This window comes from Mustela lutreola, chromosome 1 (assembly GCF_030435805.1).
Source record: "Mustela lutreola isolate mMusLut2 chromosome 1, mMusLut2.pri, whole genome shotgun sequence".
NCBI classification, from domain to species: Eukaryota; Metazoa; Chordata; class Mammalia; order Carnivora; family Mustelidae; genus Mustela; species Mustela lutreola.
In genome coordinates, this window is record NC_081290.1 from 248410413 (window position 1) to 248437062 (window position 26650).

At 38.0% G+C, this 26650-nt stretch overlaps 1 protein-coding gene across 1 annotated transcript in view; it reads left to right on the top strand.

Moving 5' to 3' along the window:
- Positions 1-26650, top strand: part of ZDHHC13 (zinc finger DHHC-type palmitoyltransferase 13) — a 48654-nt gene that overhangs the window by 14070 nt on the left and 7934 nt on the right. The window contains exons 4-14 of the mRNA XM_059138067.1: positions 1903-1980; positions 3734-3878; positions 5304-5368; positions 6763-6925; positions 7169-7294; positions 10862-10995; positions 14142-14241; positions 19538-19663; positions 20514-20576; positions 21290-21383; positions 23221-23304. Coding sequence (XP_058994050.1) covers positions 1903-1980; positions 3734-3878; positions 5304-5368; positions 6763-6925; positions 7169-7294; positions 10862-10995; positions 14142-14241; positions 19538-19663; positions 20514-20576; positions 21290-21383; positions 23221-23304 — 1178 coding nt within the window. The remainder of the gene's footprint in view (positions 1-1902; positions 1981-3733; positions 3879-5303; positions 5369-6762; positions 6926-7168; positions 7295-10861; positions 10996-14141; positions 14242-19537; positions 19664-20513; positions 20577-21289; positions 21384-23220; positions 23305-26650) is intronic.

Below are 26650 nucleotides of genomic sequence, written 5' to 3' on the forward strand. Positions count from 1 at the left end.
TATTGTGAATGAATACCTGAAACTTTGTGCCCCACACATCAGTTATCATAGTGTTGAAAAGAACCTTAGTGATCATCCATTTTAGGACTCTCACTGGACCCTAAAAGAAAAATTGAAGATAAAGCCAAGGGGCCCATTGTAAAGATAAAGTTCTGGCAGTGAAATTTAACATTTTTCTGTGATTGTTTTTCTTTTCTAAGTAAGCTCTAGACCCAGCGTGGGGCTTGAACTCACAACCTCAAGATCAGGGATTGCATGCCTTTGACTGAGCCAGCCAGGCACCCACCTCCCACAATTTTTTTTTTTTTTTTGGTTAGGATTTATTTATTTTAGAGGGAGGGGCAGAGGGAGAGAGAGTCTCAAGCAGACCCCACACTGAGCTCAGAGCCTGATGCGGGTCTCAGTCTCATGATGCTGAGATCATGACCTTCACCGAAACCAAGTGTTGGGTGTTCAATTGACTAAGCTATCCAGGTACCCCACCCCCATCATTTTTTGAAAGGGAAAAGCATAACAAACTGTCTCAGACTAGAACAGAAAGTTTCTTCTAGTTTAGAAGAAACATTAACATATTGTACTTTGTCATAATTCCAGTAGGAGTCGATCAGTAGGGGAATGATTTAACCGTTTTTTAAACTACATACAGAATACATTTTTAAGTAGACATGTATTAAGTTGTAAAAAGTATTTCCCCTTCATAGAGTGGTGCTGTCTACCCAGAGTTTTTTGGTTTGTCTCTTAATTTTATGCTTTAGTGTGTAAAATATATGTGTGCATGTGAATGTGTGTATATTTTTGTATGATATAATATTTTAAAACCCTGGCATTTAAGAAAATAAAAATGGGCTAACATTTAAAATATACTAAAATAAACACACTTTATACTCACAGGCAAATACCTTTTCTGTGGAAATAAACTAGAATACTATTTGGATAATATGATATATGAAGCACAACTTTAAAATATTATAAATTATAATTATAAATATTATAATTATTATATCACAATAAATATATATTATATAATATATAAAATATATATAAATAAAAGCTATATTTTATATAAAATATAATAAAATTATTTTAATCTGCTGTATATTTTAATTTGCTACTATATTATATTATAAAATAAAATAAATATAATATATAAAATTAAATATATATAAATATAGAGAAAATATGTATAAAATTACATATAGAAAAATATATAACATTTATATACTATATATAGAAAAAATATACAAAATTATATATTATATAATGTGTTTTATATACAATATGGATATAAAATAAAAATAAATATTATAAAATACAATTATAATAATTATAAATATTATAATTCCTGTAAACCACAAAATAAAGTCTCTTTACCTTATAGGTTTATTTAATACACTGTATCACACCTGTGACCCCGAAATAGAAAGCCAAATACTCAAAATGTCTAACTTTTCTGAAAGGATTTTGAATTAATTTTTTACTACTTATTTTTAGAATTCAATCCCACCTAGTAATTCTAATTCTAAACCGTTAAAAGTGACATAATTTCACCTTTCTTCTTGCAAGTTAAGTAGAATGTGTGATCCTAAATGTTTTGAATATAAACCATTTTAAGAGTTCCGGGTAATTAGAGTATGTAGTGAGTAGTTAACGTGCGTTTGGTGTGTCAGTTCTAATGGAATGTTCCTGACTGCAGGAATCATTACTAAAATGCCGAGAATATTTCACCAGGGATCTCTTTGATGCTATGTGTGAATCCCTTGAATCTCATGTAGGTCTGAGTGCTTCTAGAGAGGGTTATTATAATTTGTTTTCATGTATATAACAACGAAAAACTAATGTTTTCTTTCTCATCATGAATTTTTAGTTTTAAGTCTTATTTTCATTTATGTCTGCTCTTAATAGGTTTTATATTTCAAAAGGTGCTGTAGTAGATCAGTTGGGTGGAGATTTAAATTCAACTCCTCTTCACTGGGCCATCAGGTAATGAATTTTTTGAATACTGAAAGTGCTATTCAAAATCAAAGTGACTTTTCTGTGATAATGGAAGTGTTTTGTTTTGTGCTAGCCAATGTGGCTAATGCAAGTAAGGAAATGAATTTTTAATTTTATTTAATTTTAACTAATTTAAATAGCCACATGTGGCTAGTAACTACCATTGGAAACTGCTGTTATAGACCATTTGAAAGGCTTTCTTTCCCTTTTTTCCCTTTCTTCATTAAAAAAAAAAAATTACAGTTTCAAAGAGTTTCCAGAGATAGTATGTTTTTGTGTTTAATTTAAGTTTCTACTATGATGCTTAAACTCAAGTATGTGTGTTATATTTCCTTATAATCAAAATAAGTATCTTTATATCTGATCACATGGATAAAGCTATAGTTCAGAGAACTGTAAACTCACTTCTTTTTTTTTTTTTTTTTCAAATTTTTATTTAAATTCCAGTTAATTAACATGCAGTGTAATATTGGTTTCAGGAGTAGAATTCAGTGATTCATCACTTACATACAACACCCAGGGCTCATCATAACACGTGCCCTCCTTAATATCCATCTCAGTCAGTTCTTTTCTCTGCTATATATTGGCCTTTTGAAGCTGTAGTTGATATGTGCCTATCTTGATAACTTTTTTTTTTTAAGGGAGGTTTCTTTCTTTTTTTTTTTTTTCTTAAAGATTTTATTTATTTATTTGACAGAGAGAGAGACAGAGAGACAGTGAGAGAGAGAACACAAGCAGAGGGAGTGGGAGAGGAAGATGCAGGCTTCCTGCTGAGGAGGGAGCCCGATGCAGGGCTCGATCCCAGAACCCATGGATCATGACCTGAGTCAAAGTCAGATGCTTAATGACTGAACCATCCAGACGCTGTGTCTTGATACTTAATAATTTCTTCATCTGTCACTTTAATCCCAGTCTCTGGTTGGTGGGGTTGGCATGAACCCCAAACTAAAATGAATAATTGTACATTTAAGAAAAGGAGTGAAATCTTTTTTCCATATCCAAGAATTTTGAAGAATCTAGGTTAACTCATCCCTTTTAAGTTAGCAAGATACAGTGCTTTACATGGAAAATGAGCCACAATCAAGTGTAAAAGTATGTAGTTTCCAAGAATAAATAATATTATCACAGTATTTCTGTAGTTTGTGAATGTTGTACTTCATTGTATCTGACTCATGATTATTTCTTGATTTTTAAAATAGCAGCAATACAGTTTAAGTGGTTTTAAAGTTTTCATTTTGGGCATTAGTCATGTAAAGTTATTATTTATATGTGGTAGCAACATAAGATTTATAGTAGATTGGGAGGTTATTAAGTGTATTACCAGCACTCAAGAAGGACTTTATAGATAGCTCTAAGTTTGGAGCCTTAAAGTGAAATATGTCTAGAGAATCTCCAGTGTCTATTAGGGGGGCACCTGGGTGGCTCAGTGGGTTAAGCCGCTGCCTTCGGCTCAGGTCATGATCTCAGGGTCCTGAGATCGAGTCCTGCATCGGGCTCTCTGCTCAGCAGGGAGCCTGCTTCCCTCTCTCTCTCTGCCTGCCTCTTCATCTACTTGTGATTTCTCTCTGTCAAATAAATAAATAAAATCTTAAAAAAAATAAAAATAAAAAAAAATAAAAGTCTATTAGGAAATACTGTTTATATTGAACCAAAATCTCTCATGTCTTAGGGATATCAGTTTTTCCCTTAAGTTTTTCTACATGCTACAGAAAACTGTATAATTTTTATCCTCTCTTTACAGACAAGGGCATTTGCCTATGGTCATATTACTACTACAGTATGGAGCAGACCCCACTCTCATTGATGGGGAGGGCTTCAGCAGCATCCACCTGGCAGTATTATTTCAACACATGCCCATTATAGCATATCTCATCTCCAAAGGACAGGTATGTTTTGAAACCTATCTTATACTCCAGCTGTTGTGAAGCTGAAGAGATTGGAAGGATGATTAGTAATACTCTGTCCTCATTTTTAAAGTAGAAGTTAAAGATATCCGGATAGTCAAATATTAGCCTCAGTAAGTGTAGCTGTGCTAGTTTTCTAGCTTCATTGGAGCAAAAAGGACAGATCATTTAGCACAGTAACATGTAATAGATATTTTTGAAACGTGTAAGCCTATAATAGTTTTCCTTATGATCCCAGTAATTTGCAGAGTTTTTCAAAAACATGACTTCAAAACCTGTATTTTTCTTCTGGTTGAATATAGGAATGGTAGTCAGATCACTAAATTAACCCATCATTTGCTTTCATTATTTGAGTCCAAATGGGAGACCAATTTGAATATGTGCTTCTTATTGTTCTCTAAAGTAATTCCATGAAAAATGACTTGCCTTAAGAGGCATCCATTTATGGCACAGGTTAAATTATAGGGTATTGGCGGTGGGAGTTTCACTGTCAGCTGTTCTTGTCTGGGATCTGCTTTCTGGTTGCGAAGTAGTTTATGTATCAGCAGACTTGCCTGTAACAGGCGTGGAAACATGTTTGCACAAATGCTCTTGGAATGATTGTGTTCTTTTTAAATATGCACTTTCTCTCAGACTTAGCCAACTGAAGTAGAATAATTATAACCTCTTGGGTCTCATTTTGGGAAGACGTATGAGGAGGAGCCCTGTCTGCCTCTCTTTCGGCTCTTTCCTGAGTTGTATTCCTCCAAGGCCCAAGAGATTCTTTGGTAACTGAAACTCTTTCTTTGACTTGGATGGAATCATTATTGTGTGCCTCAAGCCTGGGCCATCTTATTAAAAGGAGCATATCCTCGTGGAGATAGGGTTTCCTTTTTTCCCCCCTCTATCCTGGAAAATAGAAAAGAATTTTTCATGCTTTTACTCTTTGAAACGTAAGTCCAAAAATATGGTGAGTTGCCTCAGAAAAGATGGACATTTCACCATCCCTTGAAGTATGTTTATGTAAAGACTGGGTGCTGTTACATAAGACACGATGGTTTGAAATAGTGTGTCAGTTAAGTTGTAACCTAGATGATTCCTAAGGTCTCTGAGTCTCTTATATTTGATGGTGATTATTAGCGTTCTCCCCCTTCCCTTAGCTCTCTTCCATTCACATCATATACTTTAAACTATATATTCACGTTTTCCCTTTAAGAATATTTTGTAGAAAACAGTGAATTTTTATCCTATGGATTTGAAGCAGAATATTCTTTTGTTCAAATGATATTTGAACCCTTCTTGTAAACACAACCCTTCTTGTAAACCCTTCTTGTAATGTTGAATGTATTAGAGAGCTACTTCCATTAAGAGAAGAGAGAATTTTGACGGCGTTTACAGTAAGTCTGATTGACTCTTCCTTTTGGACAGAGTGTGAATATGACAGATTTAAATGGGCAGACACCTCTGATGTTATCAGCTCACAAAGTACTTGGGTAAGTATATTTAATTGAATTGCCTCATTTTGATTCTTGGTTCTAATTTCTCTGTATGTAATTTTAAATATCTTAATCTATGTTGAGATGATAATACCGTCTGAAGAGGAAAGGAAGATTTTCCACCCTGTGACTGCTAGGAACTTTTAATGTAGTTGTGGTTAAGCACCACTGAAATAAATTTTCTTTTTCACAATAGTTTTTTCCTGATTGTTTGAAAGCTACTAATAAGAAAAAAATTTCCTTATAGAACAGGTAGAGAATCCATAGCATATACTTACTAATATGACTTATATTTCTGACTTTGCATTTTTTAAAAATTGGCTTCAAGTTTAAATCTTCTTATAATTTGAAATCTGGATGATAAAATCTTTTCAGAAAACAATACGTTTTGAGGCTCTCTGACATTGTTGACTGCTCTGAAAATATTAATTGTAACTGATCTACGAATATAGTCTATTGATGTGTTTATATCAAGTATTTACATATTTAAGTTTTTCTATGTATTATATAAACACATGTGATTAATGACCACCAGATAGTCAATGTCTGGTATTCTTTCTGTCCAAATACTTGCTACAGTTTTACCTTTATGAATTTGTTTCCAGTGTTATACTTAATTTCTGATTCTGCTTTTACTTAGGACCTCTCTCCTAGGAACTGAGTTAGTTGTGATGCCATTACATTTTATTCATGGAGTGCTGGGGGCTGGGAGCTGAGTTTTATTAAAAAGCATTTCTTCTTTTCTGGTGATAACACTAAAGTCAGATAATAGTGTTTAAAGATATTGATAGAATAAGTAAGTAGAATACTGTTTTATTAAAAGAATCTCTTGAGTAGTCATGAAAGAAGGGAAGATATTGATGGTAAAGTAAAAATATTGAATGCTGCCTGCTATTCCATAGGTTTCTAAGATAAATAAATAATTTAGGACATTATTTCTACCTGTTTTATTTAATAATTGGTTAAAGGGAACGTGAAAAGTTAGCTTTTGGTTTATCGCCTCAGATAGAATGTTGTACATTTAGTTTTAATTAGGTAAATAACATAACATTGGCCGAAGTTAAATTCACAATTTAAGAAAAAATGTTAACCAAGAGAACAACAACATGAAAATAAAAGGTTAAAAACAAAAGAAGTTATTTCATTGTACTGATGTTGTGAAATTAAATTATCTGTGTAGCAGACTGTCACTTCCTGGATGTCTTTTTGAAAGGTGCATCTCTCCTATTAACCCCTGGAATAGAACTCTGCAGAAAGAAGTTTATTGGTTTTCAGAATACTTAACTGATTGGTCAATTTATATGTTAGCTTAAAAGATCCATAATTTTGCATTTACCCTTGAAATTACTCATCTCTCTAAAACTCCTGGGTATTTTATTGTTTTGAAACAGACCAGAACCAACTGGATTTCTTTTAAAGTTTAATCCTTCTCTCACTGTGGTTGATAAAATACACCAGAACACTCCCCTCCACTGGGCAGTTGCAGCAGGAAATGTTAATGCGGTCGATAAACTTTTGGAAGCTGGTTCTAGCCTGGATATCCGAAATGTTAAGGTATGACCAGGTATTTATCGCCCTTAGTTTATTATGTCTTCAGTGAGGATATTAGTACATCAACGTAAACATAAGCTACGCATATATTTTCAATTAACCACAGGATAAATAACCACGAACTGTAGCTGGCTACTTTCAGAATGAATATATTTGAGTCTATGATTCTGCTGATTTCTTATCAAATGTTTAGCACCCATACTCTGTAGAAAATATAATTGAATATTCTCTCTCTCTCTTATTAAGGGTGAAACACCTCTTGACATAGCTTTACAGAATAAAAATCGCCTCATTATTCACATGCTAAAAACAGAGGCAAAAATGAGAGCCAACAAGAAGTTCAGACTTTGGAGGTGGCTGCAGAAATGTGAGGTATTTTCATATGGGTTTTGTTCTATGGGCCATAAAAAGGACTGTTTTGTTCATTTGTGTTTGTTTTTGAAGGTAAATCAGGGAGGAAACCAGGGCGAAACCAGGAAATTAGCTTAGTGCTACATTACATCTGCTAATTACATATTTCCACACATCACATGGCCCAGAGTTGGAAATTTGGCATTTTGTTAGCAATTTACTGGTGATCCTCAGCTAGATGGCTCTAAAGCTGTGTGTTATCTTGTGAATGTCATAGCATACTTCCACATTTAATGAATGAATTGAAAACAGACTGATTTTTAAAGAAACAAAAGGAGAAATACCTTGTTGAGAGAAAATTTATAGAAGTTTTTTTTTCTTTTTCTTTTTCTTTTTTTTTAAAGATTTTTATTTATTTATTTGATAGAGGTCACAAATAGGCAGAGAGGCAGACAGAGACAGAGGGGGAAGCAGGCTCTCTGCTGAGCAGAGAGCCCGATGCAGGGCTTGGTCCTAGGACCCTGAGATCATGACCTGAGCTGAAAGCAGAGGCTTGAACCCCCTGAGCCACCCAGGTGCTACTGCTTCTTCTATAAGAAGATTTTCTTATAGAACTTGTTTTTATTGAAGTTTTTTTCAAGAGGAAAATAGTAACATTCAACACAGAGGAGTTAGACTTTAAAAATAAGTGTTGCAGACTTCAAGCATGTGATGGCTCCTCACAAAATAAAAACATCTGGAATTTCTACAGATGTACCCCGAGTTTACTCTTGGTTTAAGTTGGCAGTTCTGAGTGATATTCTTCTAAACTTAATTGATAGAGAAAGTTAGGAAGTTCAGCTTGCTCTTGTGAATGGCCCCCCAAATCTAAGTCATACTAGTGAATATAATTCAAATTGTTAAAAACAAGATATTGAGTTGATTCTACTTTTTTAATGTTTTCAAATAAGACAGATGACATCATCTTAGCTAATAATGATTAGTAATTTTATCCTTACATCGATTCTAAATTCACGGGCACCAGATTTCTGTGCAGAGGGTCATCACAAATATCGCACCAATTTTGCATTCAGATGTATGGAGGGAGAGAGGAAGGAGTAACTGTCACTCCTCAGTATCCTTTGCCAGCCCCTCTGCTTCTCTCCTACCCCCATATTGGTAGGGTGCCCCAGGATTTTGTTCTTGGACCTCTTTTTTAATCCATTCATTCCCTTGGTGATTTCATACACTTCCATGGCTTTATTCTTTTTTTTTTTTTTTTTTTTACGGTTTTATTTATTTATTTGAGAGAGGGAGAAAAAGAGCATGAATGAGAAGTAGGGGCAGAAAGAGAGGGAGAAACAGACTCCCCAACTGAGCCACCCAGGCACCCCCAGTGCACTTCCATGGCTTTACATGCCATGTATATGTTGACCGCTTCCAAAGTTATCTCTAGTTCAGATCTTTCCAGACTCCTATATCAAATTACCTACTTGAATTACCCAGTTCAGTGTCTGATAGGCAGCTCCAGCATAACATATCCAAAACTGAACTCCTTATCTTTGCCCCACTCCTCCCTAAGTATTCCATCCACAGCCTTTCCCTTAGTAGGTGGCAGCTCTGGCCTCCCAGCCATTTTTGCCTTTTCTCTGTCACACCATGTATCTAGTCCATTAGCAAAACATATTGGCTAATTCTGTCCTCAGTGTATTTCCAGAGTCTGACCCTTCTCACTGTTCCACCGGTGGCATTTTGGTCCAGCCACCATTATCTTCCATGCGGATTATTGCAGTTGTCTCACATCTGCTTGCCCCACTCACCTCTAGTCCATTGTCAGCGGAGCAGGCAGATGAATCTTTTGAAATGTAGGGCAGGTCCTGTCATTCCTCTGCTCAGAATCCTGTGATACCTCCCCCTGTGTCACAGAATAAAAACCAAAGTCCTTACCGTGACTTATAAGGCTCTATGTGATCCAGCTTTTATGTACTATTAAATCACTTAGTACATTTATCTTGTCATCTTCTGCTAGAATTTAAGCTCCATGGGAGAAAGGCCTTAAGTCGTGATCTGTCCCAGGTACCTAGAACAGTACCCAGCATACAGTTTGCACTGGAATAGTTATTGAGTGAATAAATACTGTGACTCGTCTATGAGTGTTAATGTCTGGGGTTAAAATTTGAGATCTGTATTTAATTCATATTTTTATTCTGAGATTATGTTGCCTGTAGATTCTAAGTTTACTACATTTTTAAAAATCTAAACTTGCTAACTTTATGTTGCCATGCAAATTAGATTTAAGATTTTATTTTTATTTATTTATTAAGAACGAGTTTATTTATTTATTTGACAGAGAGAGAGAGACAGTGAGAGAGGGAACATAAGCAGGGGAAGTGGGAGAGGAAGAAGCAGACTTCCTGCTGAGCAGGGAGCCTGACGCGGGGCTCGATCCCAGGACCCTGGGATCATGACGTGAGCTGAAGGCAGACGCTTAACGACTGAGCCACCCAGGAACTCCTAGATTGAGGATTTTAAAGATTTGATAGCATTGGAAACTATTCATCCCCAGAATACTTAGAGAAGTAAAAATCGAAGAAAATAGGGCAGAATATAGTTTCTCTCTTTGCTGTTACAAAGGTCACATGTATTGCAGTTAGGGGACTGCAATGCAGCAGTGTGATGCCCAGCTTCGGCGCCACAGTCACCTGCACTGTTGGTTCATAGACTGAACCAATAGATTGGAAGGATTAGCATCCTGAGGATTTATTTCAGTCTTTGGCCTTTGTATGTCACTTGACAACAGAGACCTACTCCTTTCTTAAAACTCTCTTCTCTGGCTTCATGGGACCTTTCTCTTGGTTTTCATCCTGCCTTTCTGGTCACACCAGTCAGTCTTTCTTGGTTACCTCTGACGACTTAGCTTTTTCCCCCTTAAATGTTTGTGTTAGTCAAGATTCTGCCCCTTTCTACCTGTACGTCCTTGGGATGTTGTTCATTCTTGGCTTTCCAGCCTATATACTGATGAGTACAAAATGTTCTCCTGGGTGATAGACCTGCTTTTCCTGTCTGCCTCTTGGGTATCTCCTAGATGCCCACAGACATCTGAAATTCCACATGCCCTAAACTATCATCTTTTCTGCAGGCTTGTTCCCTCTGACCTTCTTTATTAGGGGATGGCACCATCTGGTGTCCAGGCTGGAACTCCTGTACTCTCCTCATTGAGTCTTGAGTGTATTGATTTTTGTGTGGTTCCTTTGTTTTGCTTTATGCTTTCTGACCTGTAGTTACTGTTAGAAAGGAATTATTTTTAGAAATGTCAGCTCTCATGAACACTTTTCTAAAAGACCACCATTTCTTAGAGGGGAAGAAAGCGAAAGAAAACATGTTTAAGCAATATTTTATAACATTGAAGTTTTTTAAAAGATTGTTTCCAAGATTTGTGGTTTCTCAGACTTCATATTTATCAGTCAGCAATTTCAAGGAAAAAACTCTGTATTCTGCTATTGTATTAATTGTTATCATTTAGGAAGTAGTTCTTTTGTTGTACTAATCATTGTTAGAAACTTAGGATGTAAAATCCATAAGGTTCTAAAATTCTCAATCTCTTAATAGCTCTTCCTGCTGCTGATGCTTTCTGTGATTACCATGTGGGCTGTTGGAATCATACTGGACTTCAATTCAGATTCTTGGCTTTTAAAAGGATGTCTTCTATTAACATTGTTTTTTCTGACATCTTTGCTTCCAAGGTGTGTATATTAGTCTTTGCAAGGCTGGTTATTGCATTTCCATTTGATTGCTTATTTCTGTTGTTGATCAGCTAGAATCATAGGTTTTTATTGAGCTATGAATGTTACTTACCACACAGAAAATTCTTCAGGATGGTGGGAGGGAAGGGCTTCGATAGTATATTATTTAGCTAAAAGCAAATTGGTCAACCCAATATTCTGACTGAATTGGCAATTGGTGGAAAATAAAGGTCCTAGCTCACTTTTTGAATTGTTGATTTGGATAAATAATGAGAAGATTTTTGTAACTGTTTTTATATCATGAAACATTTTTGCCCATTTTTCAGAAATGTTTTTTTCCTTAATCTAAACTCATTTTAAGCTCATTGTTTTTGCTCTTAATGCTTTATAGTTGAAACAACCTAATTAAATTGTAGGAAATTAGTAGCTAAATTGTAGTTAAAATAGTAGCTATGGTATGGTTCTGTTTTTAGGAAAATATTATGCAGGATTATATATAGTCATGGTTAAGAGTCAGGTTGCCTGGGTTCAAGTCAGGCTTTACCACACAGCATTCTGACATTGATTAAGTTGCTTTACCTCTCCACGCCTCACTTTGTTCATCTATAAAATGTGGATAATAATTGTGACAATCCCTGCTTCACGGTTAATGTATATACAGTGGTTAGAACCATGGCTGACATACATCACTCAGTAACCATACCACACCCCAGTCTTTTCTCACTTCCATTTTTCAGTAAAATGGCATCCGGTTCCCTGTGTGAATAATGAGTGTCATCCTTGGATTACTTTGATCTTTGGTTCATCCCTTTCCACCAGCTCATCACCAAGTCCTTCCTGCCCTTTGTCCAGTTTATTCTCTCCATCTGCTTGACCAGGACCCCAGACTGACGTCCCTAACTGGTCTTAATTTCAGCTCTTATCCCTTTATAGTTCATCCCCATTTAGCAATCAGCGCGGTCTTTTAAAAAGGCAAATAAATCATTTTCTGCTTTTTCTCCCTGCTTAAAGCCCTCTGGTTCCTTTTCTGTGTCTTCAAAATAAAATCCAGACTCCTTGCCTGTGAGGTATTACGTGATTCAGTCTCCCATCTGATTTCATCTCTTTCCTCTCTTCCCTTCTTTGCTCTTCTACCTTCTTTCTGTTTCTAGAACACATTGTTGAGCTCATGCCCAGCCTCCCCTCTAGCCCTGGGCCTTGGCTTTTGCTTCTGTCTTTGTCTGAAGAGTTCCAGTGCCATATTGTTGTAGAGCAGGGTCACTTCCTTAGGCTGTCCCTAACTCTCTGCATCACTGTTTGATTTCCTTCATAGCACTTCATCACCGTTTCCTGGAGTGTTAAGGCCCCTATAAGCAGGAAACTTGTTCTCCTGCTCAATATTTTCACTTAGTGAATGAAAGAAAAATGTAATGATGATGATCCATAGAAAAGGATCTAAAAGGAAATACAGTGTTGCTCTCTTCAGAGTGTGGTGTTCAGTATTCCTATGCCCTTTTTTGCTTGCCAGCATTTTCCGGAATAAGCATGAGCCACTTGAGTCATAAGAAAAAACAAAGTATTAGAGGAAGCTTACTCTTGGTCATGTAAGAATAGGACAGTTGGTGGGGAATTAATTAGAATATAGATGCAAAGTAAAAACTTACGTTTCTGAAAAATACCAGAATGCCTAAAATTGCCTGCTATTCAGAAAACTTGTAACTTAGAGATATTTATTCATTTTCCACTAATTAGATTGACTCCGTTGCCAAAGACATTTTAAGCCAAATCACCAGGCATTTCAATCATTGCTTTGGGGTTTTTGTTTTTGCTTTGGCTTTTTCAGAGAGAAAGCCAGACCTGGCAGTATCTACTCACCTAGGATAGGAGCATTTGAGATTTTGTCTGTTCTGGTAGAAACCAGCAGTATGCAAAAATCATATGAAACTTTTGTTTCTGCTGACAGTGTGTCGAGGGCTTGGCATATGGACACAGTTCAAATGGGAGACAAATGTATATGGCACCTTTATCCATCCTGCTTTTATTTCTGACTTATTCTTCTGTAGAGACCCAGTTTCATGGAGCATAGGCAGCTGCAAACTTCTACTACTATTTAGGCTCCAGGGGCAGTTGCTTATCAATCCAGGCTGCTCTGTGGTGCCTGTTAGAAGTAGGTAGGTCATGGTCGCAGACTTACAAATTAGGTAGTTCACTGCACTGCTTAATTCAGTCAAACATCAAACACCTTCGTGCTGCAGGATCTCAGGTCATGCTGTGGAAGTTCCATGGGCTCTGTTTGGCCTATTCTGGCAGCATTTTATGAGCCTGCAGTTTGGGATCTTTAGTTTTTCTGAAATATTTTATCACGATGATGCTCATATCTTGAGAGCTTTTTAAAAAGTCCTTTTCCTACCTGTCATCAACCATTGTTTTTTCCTGGTATAACATTGTAAAACAGATCCAGGTAAACTCTATTTATGCACAGATTTAGTATATTGAGTATTTAACACAAAAGACAGATTTTTTTCCTTTTGAAACTCCAATAGCAACAGTTGAGTAAGTGATATGTAGCCTTCCTTGTTGCTTTTTACTCAAGCAAGAGCGTTTGCGTTCTGACCACTGGTGCCACTTTTAGCCTTTATAGATCTTTTTATGTGGCTTGTCTGCTTTTCAGGCTGGTTGTGGGATGAAACTGCTTAGGGTTGTGTGCATCTGTTTTGTTTTTAAAAATAGGCTCCTGTCCTCCAGAAGGAAGCATATTAAACATGAAGGTGAATTTCCCAAGTATTTACAATTTTTGCATTTTGGAACATTTGAAAATATGAAATACCAAAAAGAAATACATGTGTGATACGTCACAATAGAACTGAAGAATCATTGCAAATAGAAAGTTACGGGGAATGAAATCCTGTAGAAGTTAGTTACAAGAACTAGAACGTGCATCTCTGCTTTACTTTTCTCATGGAAAATGGGGTGAGGTGGCAGCAAATGTTCAGTTACTGGGTGGGAAGTTTCACACTGGAAGTGCTGGGTGCTGAAAGCCATTGCTTGCTGCCGTTACTTGAGGGGATTGTTATTATTACTGTTATTTAACGGGACGTAGAACTAAAATTAATATGGACCATACTTGTTTTCACTAATATCCTGTGTATATCCCCTTTCTCTTTCAGGTTCTTGGTCGGGTATAAGAGCTTCATATACTTACCAACGGTCTTCCTGCTAAGTTCCATTTTTTGGATATTTGTGACTTGGTTCACCTTATTCTTTCCTCATATCCTTAAAGCTGAAATTTAAATGTTTATCTCATTTTGCCTTTCAACAGTAGTAATGCCAGTGTTAGAAATTTAGATAATAGGAGAGATCCAGGGAATGCAACTCCTATTTGTAGTCATTTTAATTATTCTGGTTGATGAGGTGTAGTGTTGAAAATCTTCTCAGTTCTGGAAATAATCTTAGAGCACACCATGGAACCGGTAGGGGTCTAGTATTCATTACTCACAGGAAAGAAACAGTAGAATGAATTATTATTTTACTTGGACCCGTATACATTTGTTGTATTGCCTTGAGATACTCTCTTCAAGGTCAGATGGTTCTTTTAACTTGGTTCGCAGTGACAGTTGATTAATAAATCTTCTGGGTATCAAGATGGCCTGTATGGGAGGGGTATTTGGGGGAAATGTGTCCTCCTCAGCTGTGGTCAGCACAGTGTTGCCGTCTATAGCCGTGATTCTCAATCCACACTAAAAATATATTTACATTGCCACCCAAAATGTACGTGAAACAGAAAATTGATATTCCTGATATGTGCTTTACTCTGAAATTTTGTTACTTTATGATGTTCTATTTCCTTTTTAAAAAATGCTGGTCACAGTGCACTTAATTCTTTCATGGCCTGCTAACAGATGACAGCTGTTTTCAAACCAAAAGAACTCCTCTAAGGAATAGGTTTATCTGTTGAGGAGCTGGGCTCAGGCCAAGGCCAGCTGGGGGTGTGTTGTGTGCTCTTGGGGTTGACTGAGCCTCGTCGCGTAGAAGTGGAGATACGGCATACTTCCTGGTTTACAGCTATGTATAGCTCTCAGTAGGAGGGAGGTATTTTTGTCTGATTTTTATCTTCCCACCTCTTTCCAGGTTCCTATTTCCCCTGCAGAGACTAGGAAGTCATTATAACCTTGCTTTCTTTATAGGGTAGGGGAAGAAGGAATGTGATAGATAGTAATCTACCTATAAACATACTCCTTCAGCTTCTGTGTTGTCTCTTTTTGGTAATGGCATCTTTGAAAAGAAAGAATGGTGTTTGTGAGAGAGATGCATAGACTCAATTCAGGAATATTTTTTCCATGGGAAACAATATGAAATGAGGCAGGCAGATGAGTTCTCAGTGTGCATACGTTTCCTTTCATCATAGTATGTTTATACTTCAATGATGCTTTTTGTTTCTGAGCCTTATCTCTAATATTCTTCAGATTCCTTTAATGTAAATGAGTGGTACAGCATACCGTGGAGTTCATTTGGCTTTTATCAAAGAAGTTATTACATATAGCCTTTGTCTCATGATTACTAATGTGGGGGCAGCTTTGTAAGCACTAGTCTCCTGACCACTGCTTAATGGAGGCTTGGATGATATTATGTAATATAAAAATACATTATAAGAAATGAGCGTATTAAACAATAGCACAATATACACCCAGAATCACTTGGAGAAATCCCAAGGCTGGTAAATTCTAGGATAATTGACATCATTCTAAGGGGTGGCTGGCATTTTTGCTTACCAGCCCAAGTAGCGGTGGAGTAAACACAGTTTTAAAATTGTGTTTCTTGATGAATTTTTAAAATTTCAGCAGTTCACAGTATTTCGCTTTTGGCACAAAAAGTGAGATACTGTTTATATTGAATTATTTCAACTTTGCTGAATATCAATAAGAATGTGGCTCCACTGTAGTTTGAGAGTCTCAACTACAGAACTTAGTGTTCAGGTGAGTTTCATTATAAGCAGTTCACCATCTGTGACGATGCCATTAATCAGAAGAATTGATTTCCAAAGCTAGACAGATTCTTAGGATGTCAGAGTGGACAGGATGGGATATTTTCCTTGCCTGTGCCGCCAAAAGCCCTTTGATCCACATGCCAGTGTGAACCTGCTACTGGTGAGTGTCAGTTAGTAGGTGGCAGACTTCGCTGGCAGATCAGTGTTTTGAGAGCTGAATGTAAAATGCTCTTTGAAACTGCTCTGGGTATGACTTGACTGTGCTACCCTGTAAAGACCCATCCTGACTAGTTAGACTGATCTTGTCTCAGAATGCCAAGTCTGGATCGTGAGGGAGTGTCCCCTCGCACAGTCCATTATGGGAAAGTGTCTGGGGCACTGTGGAAGGAGTACTGTCTTTGGAATCAGACAGAATGAGTTTGAGTTTGGTTCTTTTTCTGACTCATCATGTACCATTGGGCACATTATTTAATTTCTCTGAATCTCAGTTTTGCCATTAAAAAAATTCCTGAAGGATAAGAGTACCAAGTTCATGGGACGGCTGCAAGGATTACTGTGCTGTGGTGTCTGTAAAATGCTGACCCCATTGCGTAATCGGCATTTTCTAAATAATACTTACTTCATTATTAATTACTCTTATGAATAAAATCTGAGTGGAAGGCTGCATGTTGAAATTAATTTTAAGGGAAGCTCTAGATTGGTTCCTCAGAAGATCACTTCCTTTTGGTGCCTTTTATATGTTCAGCATTAATGTATATGGCTTTTATGAAGCAGGATCAAATGGAAAAAATAGGACCTTACTGATGCATTTGGAGGTAAGATTAAGACCCAGAAATGATGACGCACAGAATGTTATGTCTGTGCCTCTGACTTGTTGTGGAAGGAGTGACCCAGCTTCAGATCAGGTGAAAGAGTAAGAGCTTTGACTAAAAGCCCCATGTAGGGAGTGACCTAGCTGCCAAGGAAGCTGCTGTGTTCTCCAGTAATAAATAGTACAAGGATGTGAGTGTCCCTGCAAAGGACAACAACAGTCACACTGTCCCTAGCACTGGTCAGGACAACCCTGAAGTGTGTTTGCTCTGTGTGGAATTCTGTTCTTTTGAGGGACACATGGACAAACCGCGTAAAGCAGAACATGACCAGAAGACTGTTGCTGTACAAGGAACAAGATTGCTGCTTATCCTGGAGGTGTGAGTGCTGCCATCCGGTATCACGTGTTCGGAAGTCTGTCACTCGGAAGCCAATGCATTGTATGGAATGGACATTGAATAAAACTGTATTGAACAAAGGAGGAGTAAGCTTCTGTAGGTTATAGGTCGAAGGACAGCTATAGTGTAGATCTGTAGTGTAAAACTAAAGGATCTAAGGAATGAAAAACAGTCCAAGTTACAGAAAGGCAAATTTCATTTCCATATTGAGAGACTTTTTAACTGCCAAGAGTCACCGGCTAAGTGACAAGGCTGAGGTGTGTATAAGGTCTGAGTACCACAGAACAGGCATCTTTAGATTCAGGGAAGGGCAAGAATTCTTCTCTGTAGGCAATCAAGAACGACCTTCAAGGGAAAGGAGAGTGTGTTAGGTCTTGAAGGCAGTTAGGGCTTGGACATCCTCAAAGGGTGCTTTTGGAAGTAGCTGGGGACAGTGGGGAACATTTGAGGTTACTGAACCACACAAAGCAAGGGCATGGAAGCAAGGAACATCTGGCTTTTAGGTGAGGGGATAGAACACATTCATTTTACTTGGAGAGAAGGGCTCCAGTGATTCTCCTGCTATTTGTTCTGAAAGTTATTCAGAACAGGAGCCCAGAGTTCAGGCAGGTCCGTATGCGGAATCCTATGCTTCAGCTGAATGTATTTTTGAGAATGTGTCATGTGTGCCGATAAAAGTTCAGTGGGAAGAAAGCAGGATGTGTTTCTGTAACTAAAGGTCTTGACTTATGTACTCTGAAACAATGCTGTTAATTCATTCTAAGTAAACTTTATTTGTCGGAATCTCACTTCATGCAACTCTTCCAGATCCTATATCTTTCTTAAAGCCAGGCCCTTCTGCAGACAAACGGATACATTTAACCACCAAAGTTTGTTCCTGCCTACCGCAACCAGATGTGGTTGCTGCTGGGTTTTGTGGCTTGGAGCAGTGCTTCTCGAACTGTTCTGTGCATGTGGACCCCCTAAGGATCTTGTTAAAATCCAGAATCTGATTCTGCAAATCTGGGCTGAGGTCTGAAGCTCGAGTGCCTTTCTAACAAGCTCCCAGGGAAAGCCATTGCTGTGGGTCTATGGACCACACTTTAAATAGCAAGGGTTAGAGTCTATTTTATGGCCATCTTTTCCACTCCAAAGTTTGGCACAGGACAGCTTGAGGGGTGCCTGGGTGGCTCATTTGGTTAAGTGTCTGCCTTCAGCTCAGGTCATGATCTCAGGGTCCTGGGATTGAGCCCTGTCTCAGGCTTCCTGCTCACCCAGGCGTCTGCTTCTCCCACTCCCTCTGCCCTCCTCCCTCGACCCCCACTAGTGCTTACTCATTCTCTCTCTCTCCCCCTTGAAATAAATAAATAAAATCTTTTTAAAAAGCTTGATAATACCTTGGAAGGCAGATACAGTTTCTGTGTCCATGATGATTTAAATTGGGCAAGGAGAAATGGTTACTACTGGTGTATTGGCTTATTACTTGGTGCATCTTCATTCATCTTTCCCTAAAGAGCAAAATTTTGCTTTTTATACAAGGAATTTGTACCATTTCAAAATGGGTAATGTTTATCCTTGAAATACCTTTTAGCTTAATGTGTCTGTAATATGTTCTTTTCCCAAAATAGCATTTGATTTGTAATTACCTTGCACAGAGAGCAAATTTTTTTGTGTATTTCTAAATTAATACAACCTAATACATCACAGGGATTCATTATTAAACTTTCCATTAGGAAATTTTTGCAAGCATTTATCTAATATATAAAGAAATTTTTTTTTTTAAAGATTTTATTTATTTATCGGATGGGGGGAGAGCGAGCACAGGCAGACAGAGTGGCAGCAGAGGCAGAGGGAGAAGCAGGCTCCCCGCTGAGCAAGGAGCCCAATGTGGGACTCCATCCCAGGACGCTGGGATCATGACCTGAGCCAAAGGCAGCTGCTTAACCAACTGAGCCACCCAGGTGTTCTTAAAGAAATATTTTTAGTTGGAATCTCTGAATCAAGGGGTTTTTTTTCTTTGATTTTGTTTAAATGATCAATAAATATTCTTTTTGATACTTACAGGAGAGCTATAGTTACACCATGAGAGATTAACTTATTGGATCTGAAATGTTTTTCAGTCCTCAGGATTTTCCTCATACATTACAATTATTTCTATCAATATTTCATGAGTTTCAACTAATCGGGAGGGATTAATTATTAGCAACTATGAACAAATTCCTGTAGTATTAGAACATAGGATGGGGCCAGGCCTAGGGGCAGGGATATGTATATGTAACAGAAAGTGAGGATAGAATGCAGAGAGATTTTCAGGCACCAGTGATGGAATTTGCTTATGTCATAATCATGCCGTTCTTAGTGGAAGTTGATACATTCCTTAACGTGGCTTTCACATCGAGCAGGCAGCCCTTTCTATTTTGCTTTCCTTCTCAGCATAATAGGCTTCCTCTACTTTTTCTACAAGACTTGGGCAACTGATCCAGGCTTCACTAAATCTTCTGAAGAAGAAAGGAAAACGGTGAGCTTTCTTTACAATGTTACCTTTTTTATTTTTATTTTTTAAATAAGAAGTTCATAGCAATGTTGGTGTTTGTCATGGCTGCATCTCTAGTGCCTGGCAAGTAATAGATGCGACATAAATCAACAAAGTTGAGATTTCTCCAGGTCATGCTTTCATTTATTTATGTAAAAGTCTTAAAAAATATTTTTATTTTCTCTTAAAGTCATACCCACCAAGACTTTTTCAAATGTAATTTCTGTCAGCAAACCTGATCTCGTTTTCTTTACAGTAACATATAGATAATGATCATTTAGCTTAAGTTCTCCCAATTTAATACATGGAGAGTAAGTAGGCAGGGGCAAGGGGGGAGTCCTCAATGACAAGAGATGCCCTTCTATTCCTTAGATGTGAAGCTGTCAGTTAACCTGCATGGCTTCCTTTGCTTGTGAATGTTTAGAAGTCGGGGAGAGTATCATTGTTTGTGTTATTTCTATCCAGTGTTCCTGAAAGATAAGCCATGGTGCTTATAACCATCAGTTCTGATGTCTACTGATGAGTTTTGTTTCTTTTTTATAAGTGTATATATGTATATGTCTTTTTCTCTAACAGATTATAAGTCGGGGATGCTTGCCTTTCATGGAGAGAAGGGAAGGTGTAATTTTGTGCTTTCTAATTTATTGGCTGTGCTTGAAAGTGCAGCCTTGAAAAGTCACATTATTTTCAGGTACAGGATGATTTTGTGGCAGGTATTCCAGATTGCTTTTCTGGCTGCCTCAGTTTGGAGAGAGAGCTGGGAGAATGGTCTATAACATGCATTATACATTCCCTAGTAACACATAATCATAAGGTCAAATTTCATGCCTTTCAGAATATCATCACCCTTGCAGAGACTGGCTGTCTGGACTTCAGAACATTTTGTACATCATGTCTTGTGAGTCTTTTATTCTTTCCCCACTGTAGTAAGAAAGCAAATTCTTGGTAACATTTCTCATGTAAGCCTTCGTTAAATCTTCATGGTGTATTTGTACATCTGCATTTTTACCAGCTTCCAATTTTATATTACTATTAGAATAGTTTTCTGCCTTGAGTGTATGAGGGAGTGTTTATAGTTTCTTCAAGTTGCCTGTGGTTAAATCTCTCTGAATGATCTGTAGTATGTTTGGATTGCCTTTTTCTACCATGAAGCATATAGTAGAACTAACTTCAACTCACAGGCTCATGATGACCCTAGAAACCACTTAGTGAAACCTCTCATTTTGCAGTTGAGAATCAAGGCCTAGAGGGAGGAAGTAACTTCCCCCAAATTATTGGCAGACCTGGAAATGTAACTTGCATTTCCTTTTTCCTTTTTCTTAATCCAGTGCTCATTCTGCTGCCCTTCCCTTCCAAGTGCTCCCTCACTTCCCTTTCATCAGTGTGAAAGGGCTCTGGAAGTCAAATCCCTTTTAGTGATGGCCTAATCAAAATAGATATCTCGAAGTAAATATTAATAAGGCATTCCAGAGCCTCAACATGAACTGAGGGTCTACTTAGGATTATCTGTGCCTGTGTCTTTAGGATTTAGGAGTAAGATTTTGCTTGTGATTTGTTACCACTTTAAGACACTGATATTTTTGCTTAGACCTGTCTTAATTGCCCACTTAGATAAGGAAGCCTTTAAGGTCACTTCATTGCCACGTGTGTAACTCCTGTGTCGCTCGATATGATCAGCATTGTCTGTGGACTGGACGGTGCATAGGTGAGAGATGGAATTTTTTTAGTTAACTCTAAAAAGCATATATTTAGCTATGTGTGTGTGATTCATAGAAAAAAGTAGAAGGGCATCTAAAGGGTCCATTTTGTGGCTCTTCCTTATTGAGAATCCTTTCATAGTGTAATGCTCTTGGAAAACTGTCCATGTTGATAATAATTAATGTGGTTTGTATAGTATTTTAGAGTTTATAAAGCACTTTTGAATATAGTATCCTATTCGATCATCAGGGCACATCCCGAGGTTGGTTATTACTACCTCTGTTTTAGACGTGAAAAAATATTAAAGGTAAATTATTTGCTTGAGGTTGTTTTAGGAATACCAGTCTTCTATACCAAATTACCAGGTTCTTAGCATGTTTTGTGACTTGAGTCTCTCCTTTACTCCTCCACTTGCCTCCTTCAAAGCTCAGGTAGAAGCCAGACCCAGAGGTGTTGAGTACTGTTCCTTGTCCTGGCCCCATAAAAACCAGGGGTTTATTATGAGGAACTGCAGAGGAACTATGGTCATTTGTCTCCAGCAGAGGAAATGCTTTTATTTTATTTTATTTTATTTTATTTTTTAAAAGATTTTATTTATTAATTTGACAGAGAGAAATCACAAGTAGACAGAGAGGCAGCCAGAGAGAGAGAGAGAGAGAGGGAAGCAGGCTCCCTGCTGAGCAGAGAGCCCGATGCGGGACTCGATCCCAGGACCCTGAGATCATGACCTGAGCCAAAGGCAGCGGCTTAACCCACTGAGCCACCCAGGTGCCCCGAGGAAATGCTTTTAAAATCCTGAACAAAAGGCTGCTTCACAGTTAGGTTTCTTTGGTGCATTTTGATGTTCTCTTGTATTCCTAGAGAATAGGTGAAGAGGTAATTCTTAGGGCCCCAAGCTTCATAGACGCCATCCCACTGTAAAGAGGGGATGGCTAGCATTATAGCAGGTAGCTTTGAATGGAAGTGGGAAAACAACAGTCATGAGCCCATATATTTTGATTACATGCATTCGACATAGTGATCTCATGGGCATCCTCTTGTTTGGTTGCCATAGGCCTATGAAGCAGACAGAAGAGATCTTATCCCCATATTAAAAGCAAGGACACTAGACCAGAGAAGTTAAATGACTTGCCTACATTCACGCAGCTGCTAATCTGTGAACCTAGGTCTCTCCATTGCAGTGGGCATTCTTCCTCCTAGACTGTGCTTCCTTCAGAGAACTGGGGATGTGGTAGTAATTTAGTGTCATTAGCATCAACGTGCTCCCAACTGCAGCATCAAGAGAGCAACATACACGAGAGTGGAGCTTGGTTGCTTGGCCCCCTTGCCCCTACTTCACTTCTGTAGACCTTTCTCAGGCTGCAGGTTGCCCTCTTCTCCTGTGTTTAGTCTCCTGCAACATATCTATCTGCTGCTCTTCAGATTCATTTTCTGTATTCCTCCGATCCAGTGGATCTCTGATGTTCTGAAATTGCACTTCTTAAACTCATCACGTGGAAGGAAGGAAGGAATAGGGTATGTCTGCCCAAAGTCCTGCTGTCTCCCCTTGCTCTAGCACAGTCGTAGGCCCTCCTAGTGCTACATGTGTGTAGTAGATCTTGTTCTGTCCAGAAAACGATGTCTTTTAGGTAAGCAACAAATAAATATTAGTTCAGTTAACATGGACAGTTGCCCATGACATATCAGAGCTGTTTGGTTTTGGTTTAATGGTATTTCAAAGCAAAGCCTAAGCTTATTTATTTTTTACTTTAGTGAAGGCTTTTGACAAGAAAGTGGCTAATAAGGCTTTGATATGGAAAATCATTGTAAGAAAGTATTAACTATGGTTTTTCTTTTTGATCTAGGTTTTGGCAACCATCGCTATTACATATTCTTCTTACTTTTTCTTTCCATCGTTTGTGACTGGATTATATATGAATCTTTCATCTGTAAGTATAAGTTTTTCTTAAAACAAGCTCATGAACTCATACCCACACGCACTTTTCTTGGTAAATTCCTGTATATCCCATTCTGACTCGGTGACGATAAACCATACTCCTAATAAAAATGAAACGGCTGCCTCTGGGACTCAGCATTGGGAAGCTTCAAGAAATGCTCAGAGCGATTAGTTGTTAGCACTTGGCAAGAGATTGGACCTCTCCTAAAGTGACCTTGGTGAATTTGAGAAGTGGTCAACAATACAAATTCATTTAAGGCAAAGTGTAGATTGATCACCTAGTGAAGTGAAGAAAAATTAGCTGCTCAGGAACAAAGCTAGGGAAGTGAGAAGTAAATAAAAGAGGAAAAAGGACAGGTTGGCGGCGGAGAGGTTAGGGGGGGCGGAAGTGACCACAGTAGAGAAGGAACAAAAGTCTGACCACCCGTGCTATTTAGTAAATGTCAAGTCACAGAGCTAATGGGACAACTAATAGTCATTGCAAGTTTGGAAATCATGACTTGGAAGAAAACCTTAGACCATTTATTCTGCATCCCTGAGAAGGGAAAGTAACTTTTCAGTAGCAGTGTGAACACGCATGGAGGGAGCTCATGTAGGGAGTGACATCCGGCTATTCCAAGGTGATTAACCAAGAAGAACAGGGTTTAAGTTGAAGCAAGAAGGATTTGGGTTAACTCTCACCAATTGTATGGCTATGCTTCGCAAACCTTAGAGTAGGTTACCTAACTGGGAAAACCTATAGCTCTTGTAGTTTATTTTGGTCTTGTTTGTTATTTATTTGTTTTGAAGACTTTGGGAGAATCTGGCCTCACTACGAATCTGTTTCCACCCAGCCTCCTGTTATATTCATGCTCAGGTCTTTTGCCAATAGAACACAAGTTTATTTCCTGAGCTGAAATGTGGAATGATGCAGGAAGATGTTAGGAATGTTTTTTCTACTTTATTTTCTTTTTTCCTTAACATCCCAAGTACCACCCCTCCCTACCTTCCCCTTCCCCCACTCCAGTTTTCTTTAAATTTTGTTTAGTTCTTGAAAAAGAAATCTTCCTACTCTGTCCCTAAGCCTCCCAGTCCCCTTCCCCAGAAACATCCAGTATTACAAATTTTGGTTTGTTTGGGGTTTCATTTTTCGAGATTCTTAATATCTATGTGAAATGGTGTCTTTTTTGCCACAGCATAGGCATGGAAAGGGCTTCAATTACCTTGTTGGCTCCTTTACCCTCTGACACCTTGGATGTCTGTGATCAGTAGGGAACTGCTTTTGTAGCTCAATGTGACCATCACCATCTCAAATGGAGCAAATAGTCAGAAGGTTGTGATCTCTGGTCTCATTTCTTATCAAAGGCCATCAGTAATCCTGAGATTGGAATCCAAAAACCTCTTAAATTATGTCCTGTGGTGTAAGAAATGAAAGATTTCTTGACAGTCCTATTGAAAGAACTGCCCTTTTAAGACCTAACAATAAGACATATTCCTGGAAAACCTTTTTAAGCTGGCCCATGGACCAACTTGTCCCTTGGACTTGATCCTAAGGGACACGAGCCAGATTTTACACCACTCTTGTCTCTCCTGCTTCTCTCTTCACTAAAAATAGTCACCTTTGTTTGGTGTCTGTGTCTAGCATAAGACTGTATTGATAAGGACAGAAGTAATTTTCCATCACTCTAGTTCTTTCCAAGTTGCTTTCTTATTACATGCATTGGTCCTTCCCTCTACTTTGTTTTTATTCCCTGGCTCTGATCCAATTTCTATATTTTGTTTCTTAGGAACGGTCACATTTTATATTCGCTTGCAACCATGTAGGCTAGCTGAACGTATTTGGTTACTTTTATCCCATTGGTATTCAAACAGTATTTCTTTACACAGAATGAGGACATTGTAGTATTTATCATTATTTCACAGATGGAAAAAATGAACTTGTGCTTCACTTTTCTAGCGAGGTCTCACTATCATCCCACCCTCGTGGTTTTCCATGGAAATTCCTATTGCTAGGGCCTTGACGTGCGCCCTCCTCGTGTGAGCCAGTGGCAGCTGCTTTGGGTTCCCTGCAGAAGTAGCTACATCTATTTCATCTTCCGTGAGGTCTGCTCGCAGGGTGGATACTCAGAAGTGTCAGTCTCCTACATGTTACAGGGAGAAAGATTTTTTTTAAATTTATTTCATTTTGTGTTAAAAATTTTATTTATTTGTTCATGAAAGAGAGAGAGAAGGAGGCAAAGGGAGAAGCAGACTCCCCACTAAGCAGGGAACCAGACGCAGGGCTCAATTCCAGCACCTGGGATCATGACCTGAGCCAAAGGCAGACACCCAACCAACTGAGCCACCAGGCACCCTGAAAGATTTTAGATCATTGTTAGAAAGAACATAACTCTCAGAGATATCTAAAGACGAAAATGATTAGTTGGGAACAGTAGGAGTCCCCTGTCATTAGCCAATGACCACCTGATAAGAATGTATTATTATTACATATGAAAGTTTTGTAGTGCATAAGATAATGTATGTCCCATTTGTAGCCATATCTTTGACATTAATTCTAAAGTTAATCCTATGAAAATTTCAGTTTGAGGTCATGCTGTATTATTCAAAAAATTCCCAGAAGAGAGCAGTAGAAATCCATAAGCTCAAAGAAAGTAGGTATTCTTTTCCATGCAGCAGCTGTTTCCTCTACCTGCTGTTGGGAATTACATTCTTTTTTTTTTTTTTTGTCATATCAGGTGCATGGATCGCATCTTTGAGCAGCTCGAAAAGAGAGCATAATTTGCCTTAACTTGTTGCCTTGATCGTTACTCTGTGATGATTGCCCTTAGAATGCTTGTGACATATAGTCATGAAAAATGGTTAGGAACCAAATGAGACTCAAAAGGGCGAAAAATAGATTTTAAGACTAATATATATATATGTATATACACACACACACACACACACACACACACACATATATAATATAAAATTATAAAAATTTTTAAGACTAAAATTTTTAAGATGGGTAGTAGTAAAGTTAGGGATTCATTTTCTTTCCATCCTAGAAGCTCTTAAGTGCTGCTTTGGGAAAATGTCCGAAACTACTTATCAAATTGTTGGAGGCATTTATGAAACCTCAAGGTGCAAATTTGCAGAGTTCTTTTATTTATTTTTTTTAAGATTTTTTTTTCTTTTCTCTTCTTTTTTTTTTTTTTTGAGAGACAATGAGAGAGAGCATGAAAGGGGAGAAGGTCAGAAGGAGAAGCAGATTCCCCATGGAGCTGGGAGCCTAATGCAGGACTTGATCCTGAGACTCTAGGATCATGACCTGAGCTGAAGGCAGTTGCTTAACCAACTGAGCCACCCAGGCACCCCAA